Here is a 20,255-nt window from a genome sequence, read left to right on the forward strand (position 1 = left end):
AGCTTTTAACTACACTTTTATATCATTGTTTCCTCTTGCTTTGATCTCATTTTCCTCTGCTCTGCCTTTAAGCTTTTCCCCAGAGCAATAAGTGCAACCGCATGCAGCTGATCAGACTGCTAATGGAGAAGAGGGTTGCCACCATGACAGCTGATACATGCTTTCCTGAAAAGCACCACAAATAAACTTCTCAGCACATGGTGGATGGAATTGTGTGACCTCAGGCTTTCCTCTTCTCTGCTTCTGGCATGCCACACTAGTCTTTCACACTTTTGCCTTTTACAGCTTCTCAGGAATGCACTGAAGTGTCCACAGGATGCAAAAGTGGTGCTTCCCAAAGCAATGACTCTATTGCCTGCTCTCATGTTAAATTGGTCCCCATAGCTCCTGGGGTCCCCTTCACTTTCACATTCTCACATGCTGGTCTGCATGGCCTGTGTGAATCTGCATGACTGGGGTTTATTTATGATTTGATTTTTTTTTTAATTTTTAATTTTTTTCCCCCTTCTGCCCATTTTCACAGTCACAGTGTATTACGGGCAAAATGAAAAAGAAAAAAAAAGTATTTAGATGATAGTAGTAGCTTGGCAACCATGAAGCTTTCCTGTGGCTTTGCAGAGGAATTTGGAGTGCTTATGTTCTGTACTTCCCTTTATCTTGCTATGCACTGCACACCAGAGCTCTAGTTCTGCAACTGATGCCATGAAAGTAGGTTGCTGTGCTCAAATCCAGGGTTTGCCTGAGTCTTCTGAGTCAGTTCAGCGTATGCATTGCTGATTTAGATTGTTTCCAACAGGGATCACTGTTTGGCTGTCTCATACTATTTGGAAGGGGAAGTAAAGGAGATATTAACAGTAGGTTGGTTTCTAGGAACAGAAACAAAATGATAAGAAAACACTTACCTGTATCAAAGTGGGCTTCTTCTCAGCTGAAACAAAAAGCTAAGAAAACTTCCACATGCTCCATGATTTGCCCGCTTGCCAACTCCCTGGTCACATTGGCTGGACCCAAATGTGAGAAATTAGAGATTCCTTACACAGGTGTGAAAGGACTTCCCATAGCTGAGAAGTGGCTCCTAATCTATTTTAGCTCTTGCTCTGTCAAAGGTGACTAGTCCAAAATATTTACCATGCTTAAGCATATCAACATTTCCACTTTGCTCCCAATATTTTCTTCCTATTTCATTATACGAAATCAAATTCCATTACACGTTCATTTATAGAACAAGCTGTGTTCTCATGATATTTATGGATGGTTGCATCACGTGCTCTGTGCAGGTCAAGAGACATTGCAAACACAAAGGAACAAAGATGATTCCCAAGCACACCAAAGCATTCCTTGGGGTGACAGGGTGCAGGGGTGACATTCAGCCACTACATGGACCCTGTAGAGAGTGTGCAGTGCTTAGAGGCCCTCAGAGATGGAATGCTGGGCTAGGTGCATTTTTCCTGTGTGTATAGGAGGGATGCAAGTATGGCTAGGAGGCAGGGAGGTCCCAGCCTGCCGCAGTTTGTGTTATAGTAGTGGTGAGCAGGCAGGGTACAGCAAAAGAGCTGCAAACAGTTGGCCACACGAAGGCACAGAGCTGACATTTATTTTGTAGCCCAGAGATGAAGCTGGCACAGCTTTCTGCCCTTCTGTTTGTGGTCTGGGAAGGCAATGAGTTGCCTGGGCTCGGGAACATTGTGAAGTTTACCAGGTAAGGCTCACAACGTATCCCCCTGGTCTCCCTTGTGAGAGAACTGCCTGCTTGCAAAGAAATTATTATTAATCTGCCTTGAAATAATTTTTAAAGAGAGTAAATGAGGTAGACTCATAAGCATTAGCTAGTGAGTTTGACATCAGTCCCAGGCAAAAATATGAAACAGATGATACAGAGATTGAGCCAGAAAGAATTAAGAGATTGAATACAAATACTTTCAATTAACATTCGTTGGGCGAAAAACAGGTTTAAGGGAAACATTTCATACATCTATCTTGCTGCATGAGAAGATGTTTGGCTTGGGTCTCATTAGAACCTAAAATTACGGAAAACCTATATGCTATGTAATCAAATGTGCCCAAATGCCAGGTTTCAAAATACAAGTGTATTTTGGGAATTGCTGTCATTCATCAGGTGTGATGCAGAGGTATCCAGCAAGGACTGGTCCTTTGCTCCAGCTGTACTGTGCTACTGGCACCGACTAACAAGAAAATGCAAAATTATATTTAGGCAAGAAACTAATGTATTCAGTATGGACAAAGGAAAGGCCATATAATCAGGGACAAGACTAATCAGATCATAATTACATATTGGGAGGCTCAGTGCTGAGAGGCAGTGATTTTCAAAAATACTTGCATAACAGCATTATGCTGGAAGCACATGAGCAACTCATGAGCTGTGTCTCAGAGAGCTGAGACACTCCTTACATGTATTTGCAACATTGAAAGGTGCTGTCTTGCTCTAGTTGGAGCACTGGAATGACTACTTCTGGGATAATAAGTAATCTTTGGTGTCTGTCCCATGTCTTCCTTGAAACACAAAAATCTGAGGAGGGCTCAGGAAGCCCTAAAAAAATGCAATCTGAGCTACTGTAAAAGAAAATTTTGTAATTCTGAATCTCCTTTGCATCTAACCCTAAAATCCCTTTGCAGCTTTCTAACTATAATAATCCTACATATTGTTCCATTGCTTCTTACTGGAAAATACTAATTTGGACCCCTTAGTTCCCATTTATGAATAAATATCACAAAGATCCCTCTGTAGAGGTGTATTGTTGGCAACAACAATACATGTCTACATTAATATGTCTGTGTGTATCTGTATTAGATTAAAATACTGATCATTAGTGGTGCTGAATCTATTTAAAATTTGAAAAAGGAAGGTGACCACTAAGTTGCGCAAGTAAAAAACTATGTTGCACAACTTACATCAGACAGTTGCTGCTAAGAAGGCTGGAAATGAGAGGTCCCAGGTGTTAGAAAGCCTCCAGCAGGATGCTTCCTAATCAACACTCAGAATTTCTGCTTCCAGTTTTTATAAAGGCTTTGTTTCCACTAGATCTTAAGGCTGCTTCTGCCTTAATTGCCACCTGTCGGACACAACAGAACAGCATTGCTGGCACACACAAGCCTTGGCTATCCCTCCTTCACAGCACCAAAAAAGCTGAAATGATGCCCATTTATACTGCTTTTCAGTGCACAGGGACTTAAATGAAAGATACTTAATTTTTTCTTATCACCCCAGAGTCAGCACCAGCCACAGATCCTGTACAAAGCATTAGCTCATGTTCCTTTCAGGTGGTAAGTACTAGCAAGAGGGACAGGTGGGCGTAAGTCAGAACCAATTAAATCATTTATATCCACTTACACCTATGGAGGGGCACATTCTGGCATTATTCCAGTATCTCTGAAATTGGGCACTATCCTAATTTCTCAGTGTTGCTGCCAGCCTGGCAATGTAGCTGGAACTCTTGCACAGCTGCAGAGAAGACCATGGTTAAACACTGCTGGGATGTTACAACCAGCAGGAAAGTTTCACTGGCTAAACCTGACTTTTAGGTTACTGGTACTGCTCTTCAAACTGCAAGGCAACACTTTCCAGTCTTACCACTATTGCAGTGTGCAGGTGCTGTGGCTTTCTCCTGTGTACTCCAGAGACAGATAATTTTCTTTCTTTTTTTTTTTTTAATCAATTGGTTTAAATCATATCCTTCAGTTTTTGATGTCATTCTTTGTGTGGTAGCTAAGAATCCTACACCACAGGGCATCCCTGCTGGAAGAGGCCTCCTGGAACAAAAGAGCTGGAAGTAGCAGAGTGGGTTGTGGTGAGGGTGAATGCTGTCATTGGAGCAAGCAGACAGTGTCTGCAAACTCCACAGTTCCTAAAATAACAAGCATTTCATTAGGCCTTAAATAGACTATGTATATGATAATACAATGTGTTGATGAAGGCCCTCATGTCCTCATGCCCTCATGTCCCCCTCTGTCCTCCTCTGCACCTTCTTAAGCTGCAGAACTGACTTATTTGTTTTGGATTTTAATTTGGAAGGAGAGCTAGAAATAAGAGCCCAGCCCTATGCTACTGTGCTAACAGTTCTTTATTCTCCATGCGAAAACATGACCAGTATTTCCCCCTAATCCCAGCTGTCAGGATAAAAGCCCTCAAATACCAGCAAAAAGATCAGGTTATTTCTGTCTCTGGAAAGTCACAGAAGCAGGGATTAATCCCTTCAAACAGAAAACAATATTGAGTCAAGAACCACCCCCTAAACTGTAAGGTGTCCTGCTCAAGCTATTGCATAGGTGGGCAGAAAGGGTCTTTCCATCTAAATGCTGGTGTTGTGTGGGATTTAGGCTGGAAATAGAGCCCCTGTAACACAGATAACAGACTGCCTCACTACCCAGCACTGTGATATCTAAGCTCGTCTCTTGGGAATGGGGACCCTAAGCGAGAGGAAAAGCTTTTTCCCCAAACATGCCTTCTTTGGACGGCCCCACATCACTTGAAAAGGCTCCTCAACAAGCACAATCTTCAAGGACTCTCTGGGACTCTTCAAAAGGGGCTGGGCACTATTTCTCCACCAGTGTGAGAGCTAGCAGGGCATTCCTGTGGTGCTGACAGCTGTGGTGGTACTCCCAGGGGATGTTTAGTTACCAAGGAGGAAAGCTCCAGTGTACAGGTCATTCTGGTGTGCCTGGGAAGCAATGGAGGAGGGGGTTGAGGTCTGCGGAACTGAGTTTGTGGATCCAAGAAAAATTTCAGTCAAAGGAAATAATTTCTCACAGAGATATGCCTATATTATGCCTGTTGTAAATCTATTTGCTGGGTACTGTGGGGAAATAGCCACCACACACAACATGTGCATTCCTCATAGCAAATGGAATGGGAGTCAAGGAGTCAGCTCTGCATGCAGGCTTTTCTCGTAACCTTTTGCTCACATTCACAAACAATGCCCTATTGTGGTGTTGTTTCCTGCAGATTGTTCTAATAACCACTGAGCAGTGAAGCATGAGCACGTGTTCAGGTTTGTTGCATTGAATTCTAATTTGATAAAACATGCCAGCTTTCTAGGGGTTGATAAAAATACACAACAAAGAGAAAGAGAATTGGATAAGATGGAGTACATGGAACTTTGTTGGAACTCTCAAAACTAGGAAGCTTCTTGGAAGAAATTGATTTTTTACCTAAGGACACACAATATTTGCTTTCTTTTCTGCTATTTTATAACTTGTGAATTATATTGACACATATCTTCTCTAAAAATTCATAGCCTGATATAGGTAGTAGAGCTCTCACAAAGGTTTGATTGCAATATATTGGGGGTAGGGTTTTCATGTGTGTGAAAAATACCCAGCCCAGGTCCTTGCATGGTATTTGAGCCCGTACAAATGCTGACTGAGTGCCTTGCCAGAGAAAACAAGGAGTCCTAGAGCTCTTATGAGCTCTTATGTGGCTCTTCATTGCTCGAGTGTGTGGGCAAGTGAGGTCTTTACTGCACCAGCACATTTGTAGTATATTAGGTATAAAACTTACAGTCAGTGAGATGCATTGTAGTGACCTGAGTGAAGCAGCACCAAAGAGGAGCAGAATGATGACTCCTTTTGGCAGTTCAGTACCAGGCTGTTGGCAGCAGACTTGTGACTGTGCACGGAAATGTTCTGTCTGTGGAGAAGGTCACCCTCCCCCGTATTCTGGGTTGTCTTTTGTCCTTTAGACTGACTCAGCTTTTAGCAAGCAATAACCTGAGAGATACATGATGTCATGCCATTTGGAACAGTTTGCAGTCAGATAAATTACTTTCAGTGTAAAAATTAATACACAAGCCTAAAAAAACTTCAGAAAATGTATGATTTTTTCTTAGTAATGGTCCATGAGTTAACCAATGTTGCCAGACAACTTCTACAAGCAAAAAATGTCCTGCATTGAATTGTGGATACAGTTAGTTAACTCATATTAGTTAACTTGATGGGCCAAATTATTTATAAAACCACCTAATATTTATCATATAATAAATAAATGCCAGATTTTAAAGGTTACTAGCACCATACTAATTTAATAACACTACTAGTTTTATTAAAGTGTTTAATCTACTATTTTGATAATGAAGTACCTTAAAAAGCAGATTTTTTTTCTTTTAGGCTGGTAAATAGATGTCTTTAATATATCTTCCTTTCTATACCTCTGTACAGTCCATATATTTGAAGTCTCGCTGCTGGAACACCTATTCAGACTTCTAAAATTTTTGTGGGATTAAAACAAATGTCTGTGCACTGAGAAGGTTTTCAGTGATGCTGGCCACACAGGAAAATTTCTGTAAAACTGACTTGCATCCATTCTGCATAACTATACATGGATATATGCATAATTGTAGATACATTCACTTCATGAATTATTTTACTTAAACACAACCTGCCTTGTGAGGCCAGGAGCTAGTACTGAGAGCTGAGCAAGGGTTAAGTCTCCATACCTTTAAAAAATTTGACTTTTATTAGCTTGAGCTGCAAGGATCTGACCCCTCACAATGTAATGTTATTTTAACCACACTTTGTCTTGAATTGAATGGAAGTCTGCCTGGATCCAAATGTTCCGTGCTGGGACATTGAGCTTTTGTGAAATTCAGCTTCACAAAATGAAGGTAGCCCTATTTGGTCCCTTAACCAAAAGGTGACCTCTCTTAAGGGCTTCTCTAGAAAGGAAGAGTTTTTTTCTCTGTATACATTATTAAAAATCCTAAAAAGTGCTCTGTGCTTTCTTCAAATGTTAATCTGCATACTGCACTCTGATTTATGTTCAGCATGTCAGGATAATGGGGATGAAAGGCCCAGGACACAATTCTTGGTCGCATAAATACATTGTAAAACATTCTGAAAGTTCTCAGTCTGTCTCCAGCAATGGACCATTAAATAAGAGGAATAAACATAGAAGAGACCATTGACCTGACCTCCACATAATTTACTTTATGCTTTACTTTATTTTAATTTACTGCCAGCTACATTCACAGATTTACAGGCACTGGGTTTTATCACCATGTGTGAGTCAAGATTGTGGTTCATAATTACTGTGCAGTTCATGGGAAAACTCTAAAGACATCTTGTGTTGCATTTTAGTAGTTTAGGTGAGTGGGATCTGTGCTTGAGAATGCTTCAGAGTGCCCCTCACCCTGCTCCATCACCTGCGTAGGTGAGACTTTATATAGACTTCTGCTTACTGATTTTGGGGGAAACAACTATTTACTGTGGCACACAGGTAACATACAAGGACATGTCTCAGGTATTCTGGCAAGGGTAACTGTTTAAAAAGAGAAATGGAGTGAGTGGGTGTGGTTGTCTTCTGTAGGGTAAGACCTTTCTTTTTATCACCAACTAGCACGGTTCTCCAATTTACAGAAAGTAATGCCAAGCTGGACTTTGTGGGTCATAATGCACAACCAAAGGAGTTTGTCTCCCATCCAGAGAGTCCAGTACAAGCTATTGCAGTGCACATGAAGGCACTTCTCCATGTCATGGGGCTGCACCTTGCACCCACATTAGGTTTCAGAGGGAGCTTGGCATTGCCACCTGGCTCCCAGTGCCACCAGGGACTGTGGAAGGGGCCACGAGGGCTCCCCAAGTAGGTCATGTTTTCAGAAATGTGTATTTTCTTCCTTTCACAAGGGGTCTTCTTGGGTTAATGTTTTCTACAGTGAAGTACTTGCTAAACACACTGTAAAATTAAGTCCTTTTCTCTCAGTAGGTGACATACCAGTAAAGGTCTTTATTACTGCCTCTCCCGCATCAGCTTTGCTGTTTCTATACTGGAATGTAATTCAGTGAGCCACAGAACCATGAAAACATCTGATGTACTATTTCTCTTAAATGGATTTTCCTCACAGAGAAGCTATCTTCCTGGGCATTTCTTCTGTCAGCCCAATTTAATTGGATTGTAGCTGAAAACAATAATATTACATTTACATTAGCTTTAAAAGTCTCTGCATTTTAGCCCCTGCAGCCCATCTGGCTCTAATGTTGCTGAATTTTAATTTAATGAAATTTTTTCATTTAACTGACTAAATGTGCTGCATTAAAAATCTGCTGTATTTAAAAAGTAGTGAGAAAAAATGCGTAATATTGATGTTTAGTCTTGGTAAAAGCACTTTTCCCAAGAACCACTCTTGCCTTATTTAATATAATTGTTTTAGTTTTCCTTATGTGTGGGTTTGCAACTGAATGAACCTGAAATAAATCAGGACAAAAGACACCCCCAGGACCAGCGTGGTTAAAGCATGCTGGTTCCCCTGGCCACCAGCAAATGAATGACACACGAGGATTTAAACAGCAAAATGAGAGTCACGGATTGACACTTGATTTATACAATCACCACATAAAGACCAAATGCCACGCATACAGGAGGAGCTGGAGGCAAAGCTCACCAGGCTTTCTGCCTAGTTAAAAGCAGTCCTCACCAGGGAGATGCTAGCAGGTTGCCAGATCAGAGTTCTGCTACAGCACACTGGCAAGGATGCAAAACCTGACCCTTTTTAGCCTTCCCTATGCACAGCCATGCACACTGGGTCATATGGAAGTCAAAAAGGGATGATATGCTTCCCAGCATCAAGGGGCCAGACAGGCAGAGAAGAAGAAGCCTTAGTCAGTGCTCTGCTAGTGCTGGTGTGTCTCTGCAGCCATCCAGACCATGACAGAGCCAGAAGACATGGGACATTGCTTCCCTGTTAAACTTCTGGGGAATACAGGTGGAAAGTGGGATGCTCCACCAGCCCTACTCCTGGGAAAAATGTCTATTAGTGTTTGCATTTCATTGAGAGGCAAGAACTGCAAGCAAAAGCCTCGACTCTGCAGGAAAGGCAGGAGATTCATTTTACGCCTTTGTTTTGGACACTTATAACTGGTTGTGGGCTTTCTGACAGATGAGCAAAGATGTAGGTCAAGTACCACAGCTGTAATCATGGTAGGTGCAAAAATAATCATGGAATAGCTTGCACTGGAAGGGACCTCTGAAGGTTTATCTAGTCCAACCCTTCCCCACTGAGCAGGGCCATCTTCAGCTAGATCAGGTTGCTCAGAGCTCTGTCCACCCTTAAATATTTCCAGGGATGGGACATGTACTAGCTCTCTGGGCTACCTGTGCCAGTGTCTCACCACCCTTACAATGAAGGATTTCTTCTGAAAGAGAATCAAAATCTACTTCCTTTCAGATTCAAGCCATTCTCCCCTTGGCCCGTCTCCATATACTCTTGTGAAAAGTCCCTCTCAGCTCTTTTGTAGGCCCCTTTTGGGGCCCATACTGGAAGGTGCTATAAGGTGTCCCTGAACCTTCTCTTTTCCAGGCTGAACAACCCCAGCTCTCTCAGCCTGTATTCATAGCAGAGGGGGTCCATTCCTCTAATCATCTACATGGCCTTCCTCTGGACTCGTTCCAACACCTCTTTCATGAGTGAGTCACAGTAATCCAGGAGGGGTCTCACCAGTGCAGACAAAGGGGATTTTCCATGATAGAAAACTGTCCGGGTCAGGACAACTGCTTTGTAAGAAAGCAGTTTGAAAAAGGCAGGTAAAAAAAAGAAAGAAATAAAATGGAGAAAGAGTCTGCCAACAAGTAGTGCAGCTAAGCAGGATGCTCTCACACCTTTTGTAGCATATTCCCTCCTCCCATCATCCCAAATGAAACGTGGAATAATAACACTTCCCTAGGACCAGCTCACATGCTATAATAATAGATGCTGTGTAAGTGCTGCAGATGGAAAGTGGATATTGGCTCAATATTTGCAAAGTGGGAATAATAAGCCTGGGTCTTCCAGAAAACTGTTTGGCGAGTGTGGTGCAGGAAAGAACGTCCACCACCAGCTCTTTATTCTGTTCCTCTGCAGCCACTGATGAATTAAGTGCATGGTGCCTTGCTGTGCAGGATAAGTGGAACAGACACGGGGAGATGTCTGACATATATTTTGAGGTGTATTTAATATCGTAGTGCTTCCGGATTCCACTAGCATGCTAGGGGTTTTGGCTTAAAACCAATGTTTGCATCAGTACCATGTGTCACTGGAACAGCAGTGCTTACTTTAGAGCTGGCTATGAAAATAGTTTCCATTATAACCCCTTGTTTTCACATGCTTCTTTTATTTTATTTTGAAAATCCTCTTCTGAGTCAAAAATTTCCATCTGTATCTTTGCCAAAAGGTGAAGTTTTCCCCCCTTCTTTTTCTTCAGCTTTCAGGGAGAATCTTTCAGATGTTTTTAGTCATGGGAGAGTGGAAAAAATGCATTTTCCCAGTAGAATAAAAAAACTCCGCTTTTCACAGTAGTAGAAACATACGGAGAAAGGAAACTGAAGGCTGAAACTTGCATTTTGGTCCAGATATTTCTGTAGTAAACCAGCTTCGTAGGGAAGGACTTTGATTTGCCAAAGGCCGAGATGATTCTGATGTTTGGCAGTTAATCAGGCATGGGTACAGATTTGAAACTTCTCTGGCATTCAGGATATTGTTCAAGGTAGTGTCTATACAGCTGGCCATTTAAAAGGAAAAGACCCAGTCCCCAGTGGACTTCTGCCCTTCAGAGCTAATTACAGTCCAGCAATACAATTGAATTCATTCTAAAATCTAATTGAATGGAGAGGAACTAGAAGAACACTGGTGCCAAATATTTTTGAAACTTTTTTCCTCACTCAAGTCAGCAAGAGCAAATGGAGGTTCTTGAAGTCATGGGCAGGCTGATGCACTTCAAAAGGGCCAAAGTGCACGACAAGGTATGTACACACGACTGGCTTGAGGAGAAATTTCATCAGTATGCCTGCCAAATCTTTTGTTGGATGTCTTTTCTCCTTCACATAGGAAGCATCAGTGCAAAAACTCTGGTGTGCTGTGTGTAGTTATACTGAATCATTTAACAAGCAGAAAAGAAAAATGGAAGGGGAAGGAGAAAGGGAAGGGGAAGGAGTGAGGTAGGCATCTAACCACCATGCTAATGAGTGATCCTGCATCCCTGTGCTGCTTTCTATTACAGTTTTCTCCTGTTGAGAGCTGTAGTGGAAACACTACTGGCAAGCTCCCTCCATGTGTTCCAGAAAATACACAAGATCTGAACAACTTGGGAGCTGATCACACTGTTGTGTCCCTCAGTTTCACATTTTCTGGCTCTTTCAAAACTTTTAACTATGCAGCTTGCACATTTCATTAAACCTTTTGCTTTCTGTCATTCAAAACCTGCTCCAAGTGTACATACGTTTGGCAAAGGTATCCAAAATGATGTGCTTATTTTGCTTCAGTGCCAAAAAGCAGTGATTCATTAAGGAGCTTGGAAACATAGAGGAAAAGCCACAGCCAGCAACCACTACACGTGCCCTGAAGAGCAGAAAGCTGTGTTTTTCTAAGGGAAATGGTTAGTGCAGCTGCATCAGTATCATGGCTGCCCTCTCTGAAGAGAGGAGGCACTGCTGGGCAGGCTGGAGAGCACAGAAGTTCTCTTGGATAGCTGGGCTTTGCTGCAGCAGAAAAAATGCCTGAGGGGTATTGGTCCAGCTGGTAGGAGCCTTTCCTTGAAATGACGAATTAGGGATTGCCAGTATTGTGCTAGTGCTGTGGTGAACACAATGAAAGGTGCAATGGACTTGAGAGAAGAGGTGGAAGAGGAAAGGTGGTGACCTACAGCAAGAATAGGCCTCCAGCTGCCTTTAGCTGCACTACTTTATTTTTTCTGCTGGGGACATGCCAGCTTGTATCAGTAAAGGGGCCAGATCATTCTGTTTGTTGTAGCTAGTGATAAAAACTTTAGCAGCAGTTAAAGGCTTTGAATACCTGGCAGAAACCTGACTATTGAGGAACTCTACACTCCAACGTGTCATTGTTACGCCACCGTTTTCTTCTTCCCCAGTGGCTTGAACTAGGACAGGCAGAATGCTATTTATAATTTCTAATGTAGTCCTTTTTAGTCTTTCATCATAAATCTGGAACCCTGGACAAAATTGAAATCTGGTGACAAACACACTGTTGATTGGAAAATGTCTGATGGTTGTTTTCTGCCTGGGAAGGAAATTCTGTCCTGTGGTGTCACAGTGCTGCCACACAACAGGAGGTACTGGGATCCAGGAGTCAGTATGAGGCACAAAAGAAATGATCATGTATAAAGTATATTAATATCAAGAGTTCTTGTAACTAACAGTCATAAACATGTAGAAGAGTCTTTGAAAATTTAAGGTTTAAAATTTAAACCAGGACTGTGGCAATTACATTATTAAGCATTAGGGTGTGACCTTACAGACTTTGGGTAATATGGCATGTCATCTACTGGGGAGTTCTTCACCTGTTTTTCAGGAATATATGATTTAGGCTAAGGGACACGATGTGATTCAGTATGCCAGTTCCCCTTGGTCCTTTAAACAAAGACAGATGGTAGCTTTTTCCAGAATGAAATGAACACTACTTAGCCCTTCTTAAAAGAAGGAGAGAGTCTTATCCTGAAGAGCACACATTTCTTATAATATATATAGTTTTCAGTAAATTCAAATTAAAAAAACTACAACACTTGTGTCAGATGGGTCTGATTAATCTCTAATTTTTTGCTTTCGTAATATTACACAACTAGTTCTGTAAAATCTGCATTACACCACTTCCACTACTTATATCAGAAGTCTTCAGGCAGCTGATAATTTTTAAAACAATAGATGTGAAAGCAACAGTACTCCAAATAATTAGTGAAATACTCTGAGTCTGAGAAAATGAAGGTTCCTGCACAGGCCAGGCTTGATGAAGTGAAGCGAGAGAACTGACTCCAGATCATCACATGCTAAGTGAACAAACTTTAGCAACAAGTGTGGGATGGAGGGAAAGGTCTAAAATCTCAGAGGGATTTAAAGATTTAGAACTTGCCTTTAAGGAACACTGGGGAAGGAAAACACCTTTGAAAGATATTGTGGAACAGAACTGGCTGGGACTGAAGCATGTAGAAACCGAAATGTATGAAGAAGGCACAGCGGAGGTGTAGATGCACAGGAGAGGAGTAGATCTGCTCTTCATGACCCATAAAATATTTGTCTTGGGACCATTTTCTTTCTATTTTCTGCCTTTCAACCACACAGAGTATGTAAATTACTTTAAAAGTCCAGTGTGTACATTACCACGGAAACTGCAATCTGTTATTTAAATGACAATTGAGATTTTTCAACATGCTTGGAATGTTCAAGTCTGTAGAAGTCATTCCTAGAGCAACTTTCTAAGCAGTTACTTAATGTAAGAACGAGGAATGTTAAGTTTAAAGGTACAACAAAAGAAAGCCACAGATCAGATGATAAAACCACACAAGTAGATCCATAAGCATTCATTACTAACCATTTGAAACCATATTGATGTGTTTTGATGCAAGTTTCCTCCAGGCACATGTAAAACCCCTGAGCCAGAGAGCACAAAGAAAGGCCCACAACTGACGGCACCTAGCACATAGCCTGGGTAATAAATTATTGAACTCCTGTTGCCATGAATTGTTTACCTGCTTCCCAGTGTTCAAAACTGGCTTGCAAACTGTTATGGTGAATAATTTAGAGTAGCAAACAGGTTTGCAAGTGTAGAATATACTTGGAGATAATTTGTGAGCAGAAAGAAAATCTGTCTGTGCCAAATCACCAGGAACGGGTTTGCCCAGCTGTGCTGTTTTTCCTGCCTCTGATGGTAAAGATCTAGTAAGGATAGATAAGAACAGACATTGAAACAGGAGTTGAGATCACCTGAATGCTAAACAAGTCTGAGCCCCAGATCTTTCATAAATAATGGCCTTGCTACACATCACCCAGTGCAATCTTAATGCGAACAAGCAAATCTCATTTAAAAAAAAATCTGCAGTAAGTTTTGATCAGAATAACCCTTATTTGCATATTAACTCCTGTGATCTAAGTTCTGAATCTTAGCTTCCAAATTTAGAGACTGAACTACAGAAGCTCCTCTCAGTTATGTACAGTTGCCTTCCATTCTACAATGTAGACAGTATATGCAATGGGTTTTTTGGTGGGAGGAGGACTGATGATGGTCACTCACAAAAACAACAGCCCTGTTTTTAAGAAAGATTTCAAGTTCTCTTTTTTGACATTATACTTGGGTACTGAAAATGGTAGGTGACACTGGTGAAGACACAGCATTGCTAAGCCATTAAAAGTAAAAGAAAGACACATAAAATTATTTTTAAATGTTTTCCAATGAGAGAATATTCTGGGGTTATTGGAAAAGTCTCTGGTTATTAAAAGGAAATGGCCTAAATTCCCAATACAATGCCTGTATACTCCATTAATATGGCCCATTATTTTGTTTTGACAGTGCCTGTTTAAGAATTGCATTTGGTTTCACCAAAACCAGAATTAGCTCTTTGCTCAACCACAGCCAATGTTTCAGTCTCAAGCAAAGACACTGTGGTGGTATGCTCCCCAAACTTTTCCCTTAATAACTTCAGGTTCTCTACAGGCAGGTGTGAATTCAATGTCACACCTGACCTGACTGTGACCATGACTAAAAAAAGTGACCTAGCTTCTTCCTTGTGTTTGCTTTACGCCATGACCTTTGCTTTGCTCTATCATTCAGCTCTGCAGCCTGCCAGACACTGTGCTGCTCATCTTCCAGCAGTTCTGCACACTTGCAGGAGTTGTGAGTGGGAGGACCAAGCAAGAAATGACCTGTTTGCATCATTTCTGCTCTGGACTCACTGCCATCCTCTTGGTTTTTCTTAATAAGCACCTGGAAAATAGTCTTTTCCTGTTACATTCGCCAGTCCTGCATTACGAATCCTGGCATTAAATGTGATAGACCCTCCTCATGGCTTCTGTTTTATTTAGGTCCATGAATTACAGTAAATTCACGAATACAAGCCGCACGGAGTATAAGCTGCATATCCGGTGTGTTGGCAACATTGATGTCTTTGTCAATAAATAAGCCGCACCCGGAATATTAGCCGCACTTTAGTTCGCCGCGAACTTTCACAAAGTTGTCATTTAGTAACACAATCGCGGGATCGCCGGGGCTTACTGGCTTACTGCCGACCTCGGAAACATTGTTTCCAAGTGAAAAAAGACACACCCTTTATTTACAAGCCGAAAAAGACAGGAACAATAGTGTGGTCATTTTGCGAGCATTCCCAATGGATCCGCGTTGCCTTTAAACAGCCGCTCAGCCACGCGGGCAGGCAGCTGAGCTCTGAGCGGAGCCACATCTCCGTGCTGGCACAGGAGCAGCCGCTCTGGCCCTCGCAACCCCGCGGGGGGAGCGGCCGTTGTAGCCCTCACGGCCCGCGGGGCGAGCGGCCATTGTAGCCCTCGCAGCCCGCGGGGCGAGCGGCCGTTGTAGCCCTCTCCCTGCGAGCCGAGTGGCCGTTCTACCCCTCTCCCTGCGGGCTGAGCGGCTCCCCCAGCCCTCTCCCTGCGAGCCCAGCCAGCCCCGTAGCCGCACAAGACTGAAAACACTTTAAAAAGTACAGAGAAATATCACACACTTTTATCGAACTGCCGAGGTAACTCGCCGAGGTAACTCACCCCGATAACAACCCCCGCCCCTCAGTAACGCCGCCATCCACAGGCAGGCAGTAAGCTGTTCTCTGATTGGTTCATCGTCGGAACAACGGGAAACCATGGATTTCAAACTGTTTCGGCTCGGGACTGGACTGGTATGATACTAGGTAAGGGCAGATATCACATTTTTGTTCATAGATTAGCCGCACCCAAATATTAGCCGCACTTCCGGGTTTCCACCAAAATTTTTGTCTAATTATTGCGGCTTGTATTCGTGAAATTACTGTAATCTCAATAACTGAGACAATAGTAATACAATTTTACCTTTCAAAAATGCCTCTTTGCATGAGTCTGCAGAACTGTAGAGTCCAGGCAACAACATCCTACAAGTTGTAAGTCATCTGTTGCCATCCATCATCCCAGTACAGTAAACACACTGAAATAGACCTGTCTTTGATGTTTTATCGAGGGGAAGGGACTCACCCTTTCATTTCTGAGATAGATTTTTGTGTGTATTGTGTCATTCTGACTTTGGAAAAATTCGGAAGTTTTACATCATCTTCCATGAAGAGATCTTGTATCAGCCATTTCAAGAAGTGAACCATTCTAGTTTTACAAACACTTCCGAAATTCATGAAGAAACTCTTTTTTTTCCTATTTTGGTGAAATATTTCAGTTCTTGAGGGTCAGTAGAATGTCTCCTTAAGAGTACTCTCGACAGTACTCAACACAATAACTTTGGGCAAGGAGAGAAGGGCTGTGTGTGTAGCATGAAGCAATCAGACATTATTCCCCACACTGAAATCTCAAATCTAACTGGGACACAGGTTCCAGGAACCCCATGGATACTGCTGAGTCAGAACAGCCTGGCATGACTTACTGGCACCTCTTGAACCCATCAGCCAAACTGCTGCTTCACCACCTGATGGAAGACACACATAGTTTAGCACCTTTTTGCAGATTTTCCTTCAGTACTAGACTAGCCCCAGATAAAATGGTCATGGAAATTTTAATCCTGAGATTCTGACTTTAATCTTCCCCTGCCTGTTTTTGTCTTGCTTGCAATTGTGGATTTCCAGAAACCCCAGAAGACTAAAAGCCTGCAAAATGCATCAGGAAGTAGTTTGTGTGTCTTATCCTCTTGGTTGTTTAGACACAAAGTGGAATATACAGCCTAAGATATCATAAAATCATCTACACCCTAAAAAACCAAGTATATAAAATAAAAATGTTTTATCTACATAACTGTAATTTCAAATCAATGCTAGAATCATTTGCTATATCCTTAAACTTTCAACTGTTCTACATGTCAACTATCAACATGGCAAGAAACTTAATGCACAGATGAGAACATCTCTATCATACTGCAGAATAAAAGTCTACAGACAACCAAATATTAAATGTGTGTTTATGCTCACATGTGAGTATCAGTAGGACGTTAGAATCCCTTCTGTGTAGAGGCAATTACATAATTATAGCTCTACATATGAGAAAGGTAACATATCTTTCAACAGCTCAGTTTCCCTTACCATTCATAGAAAAGAAAGTTGCCACCATCAGTCAACTTAGGAAGAGAAAGACAGAAACAAACACGAGTAAACCAAGAAAAATTGGTAACTGCTTCAATTACATGAAGGATGTGGTGACTAAATTCCATTTATTTAGCTCATTAATTGACTTTGAGGACTTTATTACTTCACGTGAATAACTGCAGACAGATGGCATACACTTTTGCATTGTAAACTGGGCTTTTACGCAGGAGGAGAACACAATTTCCTTTGATAAAATTAATGAGATTCACCAGAGGCAGACAGGAACACTTTTATGTTCCTGTTTACAAGTGACTCCAAAGAGGTAACTCAAGTTTCTCAAAACAAACCTGTTAAAAATAATTTTTCAAGGTAAAAAAAAAGAACTTGCCACATTGCATGCAAAAGAATTCCTGAGAAATTAGTGACAGAAGTTGTCTATAGAACAAGCCGCCCTTCTGGAAATCTTTCCTTGGGTTGACAAAGGGACCATTAGGCCATCTACCTTGCCCTTGGCTCCCACCACACAATTCAGCCTGGTTATCTGCAAAAGCCCCACTCAGTTGTCTTCAACACCATGCTTTGGGTGGCATCTGGGGTTGGGGTAGTGAGACAGAGTGTCCCTCCTTCAGTGCTTGAACATCCAGGAGTGTTGCAATGCTGTTCTTTCCTTGCAAGGGCACTGTTAAGTTAAAATGCAACATGTCTGTCTTTCCCAAGTGCATTGTTTTTTTTCACACCTTTTGTTGGAGACCACTTTCTGTGATTTCAGTCTTATCTTGTGGATCTCTTTCCAGCTCTCTCACATCACACAGCATCTTTTTAAGGGACAGACAACATTGGATATGGGACACCACTTTTTGTCTGATAAAAAGCACAACAATGTAATGGGATTTCTACTTACCCTTTGCTACTTGCACAGCTGTATGTACACATCAATCCCTTTTTTACCAGCACTAGCTCACTGGGAGCTCATGTTAAATTTCTTCAAGCTCCTACATGGAGTAACTTTCAAAGATACATTCCTTGGCCATGTAGGTTGTATTGTTTCACCCTACAAGTCTCACTTTTTTCTCTTTTTTTGACCCTATTAAAACTTACATGCTTGAAAGACCTGAGTTTATTAGATAATCCAGATAACTCTGTGACTGCCTTGTTCTCATTATCATTCTGTTATTATTTGCTCTAAAATTGCTGCCAGTGGTGATTTATTTAGTTTTTTAAAAGCTTTTAAAAATAGTACTTCTCTAGATTCCTGACGAAAACTCTGAAGAGCCTCCCCACAGCTCACCAACAGAAACATCCTCATCAAATGCTAGTGCTGCTTGGACAATTGATCTGCTTTTCATTCAGTTCTTCATCTGTTTGTGCTTTATTAATTTTGTGCTCCACTCACTTCTTTTTCTCTTACTAAATCAAGTACCTAGCAGAAGTCTATTACACTCAAGCCTCTGGCAATTTAATGCATAATCATACTAAATGAGGAAGTAAAAGAGCTGTTTACCAGGACCTATTTTCTATAAAAAACCATGAAGACTAGCATTAGTTGTATTCTCCATGTATTAGCTGACAATCACAATTATTCTGCCTACCATGCAGGCAGCAGCTACTTCTTACGCTCCTTTTGTGTCCTTGGTATGGGCCCCACACTAACACACTTCTCCATCCCTGAAACACCACCACAGTACCAACACATGAGGAGATCAGCTTGCCAGACATCACTTCAACCCCTTTTAGGATTTTCCTCTAGGATTTCCAGACCACTGGGAAATTGTAATTTCACCATGTCTTGCTAATAGATGTTCTTTAGGTGAGCCTCAAGTGTCCTCCTGTGATATATATGCATGTCCCTGCTTATTCTAGATACTGCATAGTCATAGCTGTTAGGTGCTCTAGTTTTGGGGGGCTTTTATTTATATTTTATAACTGGTTACTACTTTGCTCTGGCATTAAGCTTGTATCATTGCTTGGATGATGCTTATACTCAAAGGAAGACAAATCAATCATTTGTTCGTTTTGCCCTAGTGCTATATGTGCAGCGTCTGTTTTCCCCCATCTTCTCCGTAAGTTTATCCAATTGATTCTGTCCCTTCTTGTCACCTGTTAGGGCAGAGTGCTGTCTGGATACTGCTGTCTTTGACTATCTTCTTTCTTTCTTTCAAAACTAAAAGTAAAGGCCTGTCTTCGATTATGTACCTGTGTGTGTGTGGCAAGAGTCGAGCACTTTTCCAGACCTCAGTCACAGCCAAAACGAGCCTGGTCAGGAGCCCATGCCCTCACTGCCCGGGCACTCCTCTTCCACTCGTGACGGCAGCGCAGTCCGGAAAACCGCTGCCAACAGGAAAGCTCCTCAAGCAGAGCGATGGCATCGCTCGCTGCGGCTGCCCCGAGTTTCCCCTGTACCTTCAGAGGGGATGACAAGGCGGGGGAAATAACTCCGTGCCTGGACTAATGCTTTGGAGCAGGGGTGGGGTAGGCAGGGACGGGGCCGCCAGCAGCGCGGGAAGCCCCGCCAGCTGCGCACCGTCCTTCCCAAACTCCGTGTAGCTAGAGGGTTTTCTTCCCTTCGATTCAAACAAACAAACAAACAAACAAACCCAAACAAACAACAAAAAAAACAACCCCCAGCAAAAAAACCCCCAAAATTAAAGAGCTCAGCGACCGCGGCGCTGCCCCGGGCCGGGCGCGCAGCCCTCGGGCCAGGCGGGGCCGGGGCGGTGCCGGGGCGGAGCGGGGCGGGGGCGCGGGGCCGGGGCGGCGGCGGCGGCCGGGCAGCTCGGCGGGATGACGGGCAGCAGCCGCGGGCCCGCCGCCGGAGCAGCCGCCCCCCGCCAGCCGGCGGGGAGCGCGGGCCCGGCCAGCACAGGGATGTGCCCTCGGCAGCAGCCGCAGCGGAGGCTGCTCGCCCCGCGGGCGGCGTGAGCGCCTCCCGGCCAAGCCATGGGCCAGACCTCGGTCTCCACGCTGTCCGAGCCGGCCGGCGGTGAGTACCGGGGGCGGGCCGGGGGGCTCCCGCCGGAGTCCGTGGTGGCGGCGGGGAGCCGCGGTCCCGGGGCTGGGGAAGCGGTGCCCACGGTGCCGAGGGAGCGGTGCCGAGGGAGTGGTGCCCGCGGTGCCGGTGCCGGGGGAGCGGTGCCCGCGGTCCCGGGACCGCCGCCGCCGCTGCCCCGTTTCCTCGCAGCGCAGCGGGACGGGAGGGGCGGCCGCTCGCTCTCCGGGCTGCGCTGCCCGGCTCGGCGGCCCCCGACGCTCTGCCGTGCCTCCCAGCT

At 43.3% G+C, this 20,255-nt stretch overlaps 1 protein-coding gene across 5 annotated transcripts in view; it reads left to right on the forward strand.

Annotated features, from left to right (window-relative positions):
- The window catches only part of PHACTR2 (phosphatase and actin regulator 2), a 131,568-nt gene that overhangs the window by 37,222 nt on the left and 74,091 nt on the right, over positions 1 to 20,255 (forward strand). Inside the window, exon 1 of one of the 5 annotated variants that reach the window (XM_033054503.2) lies at positions 19,871 to 19,969. The exons of the other annotated variants lie outside the window; for them this stretch is intronic. Within the exon in view, the coding sequence (XP_032910394.1) occupies positions 19,927 to 19,969 (43 nt within the window). The 5' untranslated portion in view covers positions 19,871 to 19,926. Of the gene's footprint in view, positions 1 to 19,870; positions 19,970 to 20,255 lie in introns of those variants that run through there. 5 annotated transcript variants of the gene reach the window in all.

This window comes from Catharus ustulatus, chromosome 3 (assembly GCF_009819885.2).
Source record: "Catharus ustulatus isolate bCatUst1 chromosome 3, bCatUst1.pri.v2, whole genome shotgun sequence".
Lineage (NCBI taxonomy): Eukaryota > Metazoa > Chordata > Aves > Passeriformes > Turdidae > Catharus > Catharus ustulatus.